Genomic DNA, 6,407 nt, shown 5'->3' with positions numbered 1-6,407 from the left:
GAGGACAATAAAAGAACTTTATTCATGTTGATGTTCATTCACATTTCTACATTTCAAATCATGATGAAATAAAATCAATTGAATTAAAACAACTGTGAGTTCTGTTAGACTGATCTTTATTCCGACGAACCATTTACATTTGCCGACCTCCTCAGACAGAGACGCCGGCAATGAATCATACTGTGGGTGTGAGGATTTTTACACAAATTTAGGTCATTTGTACATTTGTCTTCTTTCCCTGTTTGTCAACTTTTCCTGTTTTCTACATCATACAATCGGATACCTTTCAGCTCCATGTCTTATCAGTCGGGGCCTCTGTAATCTTCATAATACCGCCCTGATGCTTGCCATGTTGCTTAGCTTGGTGTTGGCACCAGTAAGAATGGGCAGCCAGTACTCTGTCCAAAAGCTCCTGAGGAACAGGCTCTCCCCTTCTTTGCTGAGGAGAGATTTTTGCGGTGTGAACTAAGGTTTTCCATTTATCCTGCATACAACCGCAAAGCACATTAAGTCCAACATAAATCATGTAACTTGTGCTTTTCCAGAGAAGTGAACGCAAAACTCTGTAGTCAATCTACTAATTCATAAATAAAATAAGTAAAAATGATTGAGCAATGTAGGACGAGATTGGTCTGCAACAAGAAGTCACATCTGAAGCTAGTCATGAAAAAATTTAAAGGGTATGATTGTACATCTTTCATGAAAAATACACTGAGAAAATTCACCTACAAAATAACCAATCTTTCATATGGATCAAACAAATTGTAAGGTTTGGGAATAAGAATTGAATACCATAAATATTTCTACTGTGTATTTTCAGAGTTTCTGGAATCCTTTTACTACGATAATAATTACAACAAAATTTACCTTCAAGTCCACATATGTTCGATGATCTGCATTCTCAAATGCACGCAATTTAACATCACGCCACCTGCAGATTCAGAATATTGTTAAAGCACTATGTATCCTTTAAAAGGAAGCATACATCTCCGTGCTGATCCTGTTTAAGTGGTAAAGAACATCACACCTTCCAGTTCCAAGTTCCTCAACTGCCTGCACCAATGCTTCAACTTCTGACACAGAGAATGGTCTCCTGGTTCGACGCTGTACAAGCTCAGATCGCTTAGTTTTTTGGTTCACAGGAACTACAGATAGTGGCTCCATGCTCATTTCTGGAATAGCAACTAGTGCCTGGGATTCCAGCATTGTTTTGTTGGTCAATATGTCAATATGAGAGGAAACCAATTCATGATTACTTTCAGGAAGACTGCCTGAATGGGTTAGAGGTGGGGGTTCAGATAACGCATCAGACATCACAGAGTCTAAGACAGGTGTGCCTGGGGACCTGAAACAATAATGCAATATTAGCTATAATGAAAACTGACAGAGTGCATATGCGAAAAGCTATCACTCAAGTCAAATAGAGCAGAACCATAATCCAAAATCTTGTCCTATCAATTGTAATTAAAGGTTAACATATTTTTCCACATATTAATCATAAAAGAATCATTATGCAAAATTGCATTAATTAGAAATTCATGGGAACAGAGAAAAATTGAATAACCTGCCTGAGCCTTTAATATTAAAACAAATTAAATAAGGCATAACAGTTCTAATTCCTAAGAAAAGCCATCCACCATTAATTGTTCTAATATTAAAACAAATTAAATGAGGCATCACCAGCCTTAAAAATATTGGTATAAGTGACAATAGACTTAAATAGATACATAAAAGGAAAAGTCATAAAATTCAGTAAATGAAAATACCATTTCAGCATCCATTTAACATATCAACAATGGTGAAAAAAAAAACACAAAAACTTGACCCCTTTGGGCTGCAAAATAGAAAAGTGCTAAAATGGCCGATCAAATCAATTCCAACTTTAGGTCTTCTCACAGAACATCAGAATTACCTGGTCAACAGCACCGAAGTCTCACATGATAATGAAGGAGGAGGATCGCCAGAACACAAAGATGGAGGAGCTTGCACAAGACTAGGCTCCAAAGTAAAACCCAGAGAATCCAAATTGTCTTTGCAAGAAATTCCGGTCTGCAGTAGAGTTCTGTTGTCATCTCTAACCTTTTTCCCATGAACAAGTACTCCAACACTTAATCCACCTCTAAGTATGGAATTCACTGCCTCCATGACTGTCCTCTGTAAAATGTCATAACACAAATGCAAATTATTTAGGCCCAGAAGTGACGAATAGTCAGCAACTACTTGCTAAAATAGAACCCCAAACAAGCATATTCCATGCCATTGTTAACAGGAAGAAGAAAAACCTACAAATTGTACACTAAGAAAATGAGTTTTGTGGCCAGTGCAAGTATGAAAGAAAATTGGGCTGAGTTAATACCTTCAAAGAACCGACAGTTTCTGTTTCTGGGACCTCAATGAAAAGCTCTGGTACCCTAAAGGATTTGATTCTGAATTTCACTGTCCAAGAAAACATAATGCACCATGATACTGGTTAAACACAATCTAAAAAAATGTGTCTGTGCACCAAACCACCAAAAGCTTTAACTACCGTGAGATTCCTTGGAATGGGAAGATGCTTGATGACCTATAACTGAAGCTGATACCCCGTTTTCTGCACAGACAACCATTAAACAAAATGAATGCCACAAACCTTAAATCCCAATGGTACATATAGGAACAGTAGCAAAGTAAAGAATTAGGAAAGTATGCCAATGTTACATACCAGCAGGACCACTTTTGTCTCCGTTATCAGGTGAATTAGAAACACTTTCACCACTGAACCCTCCATCAGAAGTCACTACTGAGCTCCGGTCAACCAATTTCCTCTTCTTATAAAGAGTGTCGCGTTGAGATCTTTCCCGGCTGTATAAGGTTTTCCTTTTGTGATAAATAGGTTTTATTCCCCCATCTAGGAAAACCAAGAACATAAACTAAACATTAAAAAATAATTAGCGTGAATTTATGACTCATAGGCACACACAAGTTTGGAGAAATATGAGGCTAACCTAGTCAAACCACTAATCAGCCACTTACCATATCTGTAGTGTTCACAATCCCTTAATTTTGGAGCCACTTTCCAGTACTTGGATGTCAGTAATTTCCTTATTCTTCGGTCTCCAATACGGGGTGAAGGCCTAAAGACCTTCACCTTGTTGCTAGGTTTATTGCACCTAGAAATGTTTTCGTCATCATCTCTACTACCTAATTCAATATCATTCCTATGCCTGGAAAAAGAAGCATTAGGAATAGGATCCCTGAACAATGACAATTTGACATTATTGTCTCCATTGAGCATTGCAGGATATTTTGCATGCAATTCAGTTGGATTCTTGGAACTGAATGGGTTAGCCCTAGTCAAAGTTCCAGTTTCTAATCGCTCACTATCTTTCTGTACTTCAACTCCATTTGCTACATTACCATAACAGGACTCCCCAATACCCTGGGAGCCTCCCTCTACTTTACTGGAATAACTTTGAAATATGGGCCTGCTACTGCAAATTACAGACTTCATATGACCTCCAGCCTTCGCTGAGCTGTCAGAATTTGTAATAACTGAAGTGTGTTCCAAAACAGTATCACTCTCTGCATGCGGAAATTCTTTGAGAATAAACTTCCGATCGATGTTTTGGGAGGTCAGCTCTAGAGAAACACTTTCTTCAGAGCTTCCCTGATCAACGGACTCTTCTTTTAGAGGTTTATGCTCATCTTGTCTTTCCTGCTTAACATCTTTGCCAAAGGCAGGCTTCGAATTTCCTTCAGAAGCATTACTAGAGGCAGAAGAACTTTCACTCTCCTGCAATAACTTGCCAGCTAATGAAGCCAATAATTCAAATGCACAGATCTGCCCATTGTCAACCGACTTCTTATGTGGGCCCCTCCTCTGGAACAAGAAACGAAGATTCGTGAATTTAATACGAGGTTAATCATCCAAAAAAAGATAGGAAAGAAAAAGAAAAAAAAAGACAATCCTAGAATTTCGGAGAACACTTACTCTAGCTGATCTGGGAGCTCTAGGTATAGAAGGCACCTGGAAGCCATCAAATCCAAAATCTAGCCTCTTCTTCAACACCATATCTCAAGCATACATGGCAATTTGAACTCATCAAACACAAAGAAGCATCACCCCCGCATCCTATTCACTGTCAACAGATTTCCATTTTATAGAAAAAGAATACGTGTCAGGCTAAGCTTGACGGGAAATTGTGGTTACATAATTGAAACACAATCTTATCTGTCCCAAGAGGAAGACAATCATCAATTCAGAATACTAGATCAGACTACTATATCGCGACTACTTATAATAAAATCCAGCAACGATATCGAAGTAGTGTTTCTTTTATTTAGCTACACATATGAACTAAAATAAATAAATAAATATAGCAAGAAATTCTAGGCTGCCTCCATGATCAGTAATGTAAAACTCATGATTGGCCATCAAAGTCTCCAAGCACCCAACCAGCCTCTGGGTGTAAGCCTACTCCTTTCCACAATTTATCAGAAATCAAACAGATCACTGAGATTGATTGTTTACCAAAATCCAATTTGGAAAATTACTTAAGAGACTTGAGAAATGAAAACGTTATAAAAAGAAAACGAATCTGTTTCCCAGTGAATCAAATACCAGATCTTAAAACCCTAAACAGAGTCTTTTGAAAAGAAAATTCCAGGTAATTAGACAGACTATATCAGCCATAAATTGGACCCAAATTGGGAAGTCATGACCCCAGTCACGTCTGAAACTAGTTGCTTAAGACAGCGAGGAACTTAGAAAGGTAAATTGCATTCAAATTCATAAACCCAAAACCCAGAAAACGAAATCCATGTTGAACAAAATGAATACATAATTTGAAGAATTCCAAATGAAATCCAATTCAGCAAAAGCAATTACAATTCAACGCCAATTAGGATCTTCCGTCTATAATATGCTTCACGCAGAGATGAATTCAAAACTAAAACTAAAATCCCATAAACCTCAGATCAACAAAAATGGACTCCATGCAAAATGAAACCGATGATTCTGATCATGATCACCAATTCCCAATCAAACACAATTCAGCACAAGCAAACACGGCCTATATTCCAATATCAGATCCCGATCTCAATCAGAATTTCAAATTGCATGCAGGAATCGAACACCCAATTGCTCAAAATTCGAATATACATGAAAAAGCCGAAGCAAAACCCATCAGTAATTGACCACAAACGAGGCAGAATTCTCAACAACTGAACCCAAATTGCATCACAGAAAATCCCAGCAGAAATCAAAGAAAGAAAACCAAAATCCAACAGAGAGACTTGATTTACTCACCTCTTTCTTGGACAAAGATCTTCTGTGTTAAACTAAAAACAGCATATCTACAATTTTTCAGGGAAAAAACAGAATTTATGGGAAATGTGTAAGAGATCTGGGAGAATTAGAATTGAGAATTGAGCAAAATAACTCTGTATTATATAATATATAATATACATATATATATGTATATATATATGTTTCTCTCTGTCTCTCTCTCTCTCTCTATATATATATATATATCTCTCTCTCTTTCTGTGAAAAACCCAAGTCCCCAGAGGTTGATTGATTGTATATACAAAAACCATGCAAAACAGTGGCTTAAACCCCTTCTTATAAGTCTATGGTTTTCTGACCACAAAACCGGGCCAGCCAGTAAAAGGGCATTAATGTCCGGGTAATTGCAGGTTGCCTTTAAACCTCTTCCTTTCCTTGTTTTCTCTCCTTTGTGTTGGACCAGTTCTTCTCCTTCTTCTTCTTCTTTCTACATCCACGAGGTGATGGAGCTGTCTTGCCACGTGGACCTCCCTCTCTCTCTTACGAAACCCACGTTAGATTTTCTTTTTTATTTTTTTATTTTTAGGATAAGGAAAAAAATTGCACAAATTAATATTTTTTTTCTTTTTATAATTTTCAATTTTTTAATTTTCGATAATCAGTTAACAAGTTGAAGCTCATTTCTTTCGTTATTACCTTGGTCCACTTAAAAAATCGTTTTAATGGAAGCTGCATAAGCAAAGCACGATCTCCATTTTGGTGTAAGGTAACGTTATAAGTTAAGCTTTCATGATATTACGAATTTAATACAATTCTGATGAACATACCATTAGTCATGTTAAAAGGTAAATTTTACCTATTCTAATTTGGATGGAATCGTAATAATGTTATTGTCATGCGTGATAAATTTTTCCAAATAAAAGTGTATCTTTTTTGGTATGCTACATTTATCTTATTTTACTAAATTTTATTTACCAAATAATGCGATAGGTAGTATATTTGAGCTCAATATGAACTTTATGTGTTTCTAATAAATAAGATGCTAACATTGTATTGGGACACTATTTGGTTAGTAAATAACTTCACAAATTTGGTTAACCTACCAACTTCTTTTATTTTCCAGTGAGGTACGTATGAGAGA

The 6,407-nt window shown here is 36.6% G+C and overlaps 1 protein-coding gene across 1 annotated transcript; it reads right to left on the bottom strand.

Moving 5' to 3' along the window:
• Window positions 1-5,582, bottom strand: TBP1 (telomeric DNA binding protein 1). The gene is made up of 10 exons (XM_021958078.2): window positions 5,288-5,582; window positions 3,971-4,118; window positions 3,013-3,859; window positions 2,702-2,887; window positions 2,528-2,590; window positions 2,357-2,436; window positions 1,913-2,154; window positions 1,028-1,345; window positions 868-931; window positions 1-484 (listed from the first exon to the last, which is right to left on the bottom strand). The coding sequence occupies exons 2-10, from the start codon at window positions 4,049-4,051 to the stop codon at window positions 287-289; spliced, it is 2,079 nt and encodes a 692-aa protein (XP_021813770.1). The 5' UTR covers window positions 4,052-4,118; window positions 5,288-5,582; the 3' UTR covers window positions 1-286.
• Window positions 5,583-6,407: the final 825 nt, after the last annotated feature.

The sequence above is a fragment of the Prunus avium genome, chromosome 2 (assembly GCF_965620075.1).
Source record: "Prunus avium chromosome 2, drPruAviu1.hap1.1, whole genome shotgun sequence".
Taxonomy (NCBI): domain Eukaryota; kingdom Viridiplantae; phylum Streptophyta; class Magnoliopsida; order Rosales; family Rosaceae; genus Prunus; species Prunus avium.
This window is presented reverse-complemented; position numbering and strand designations above follow the sequence as displayed.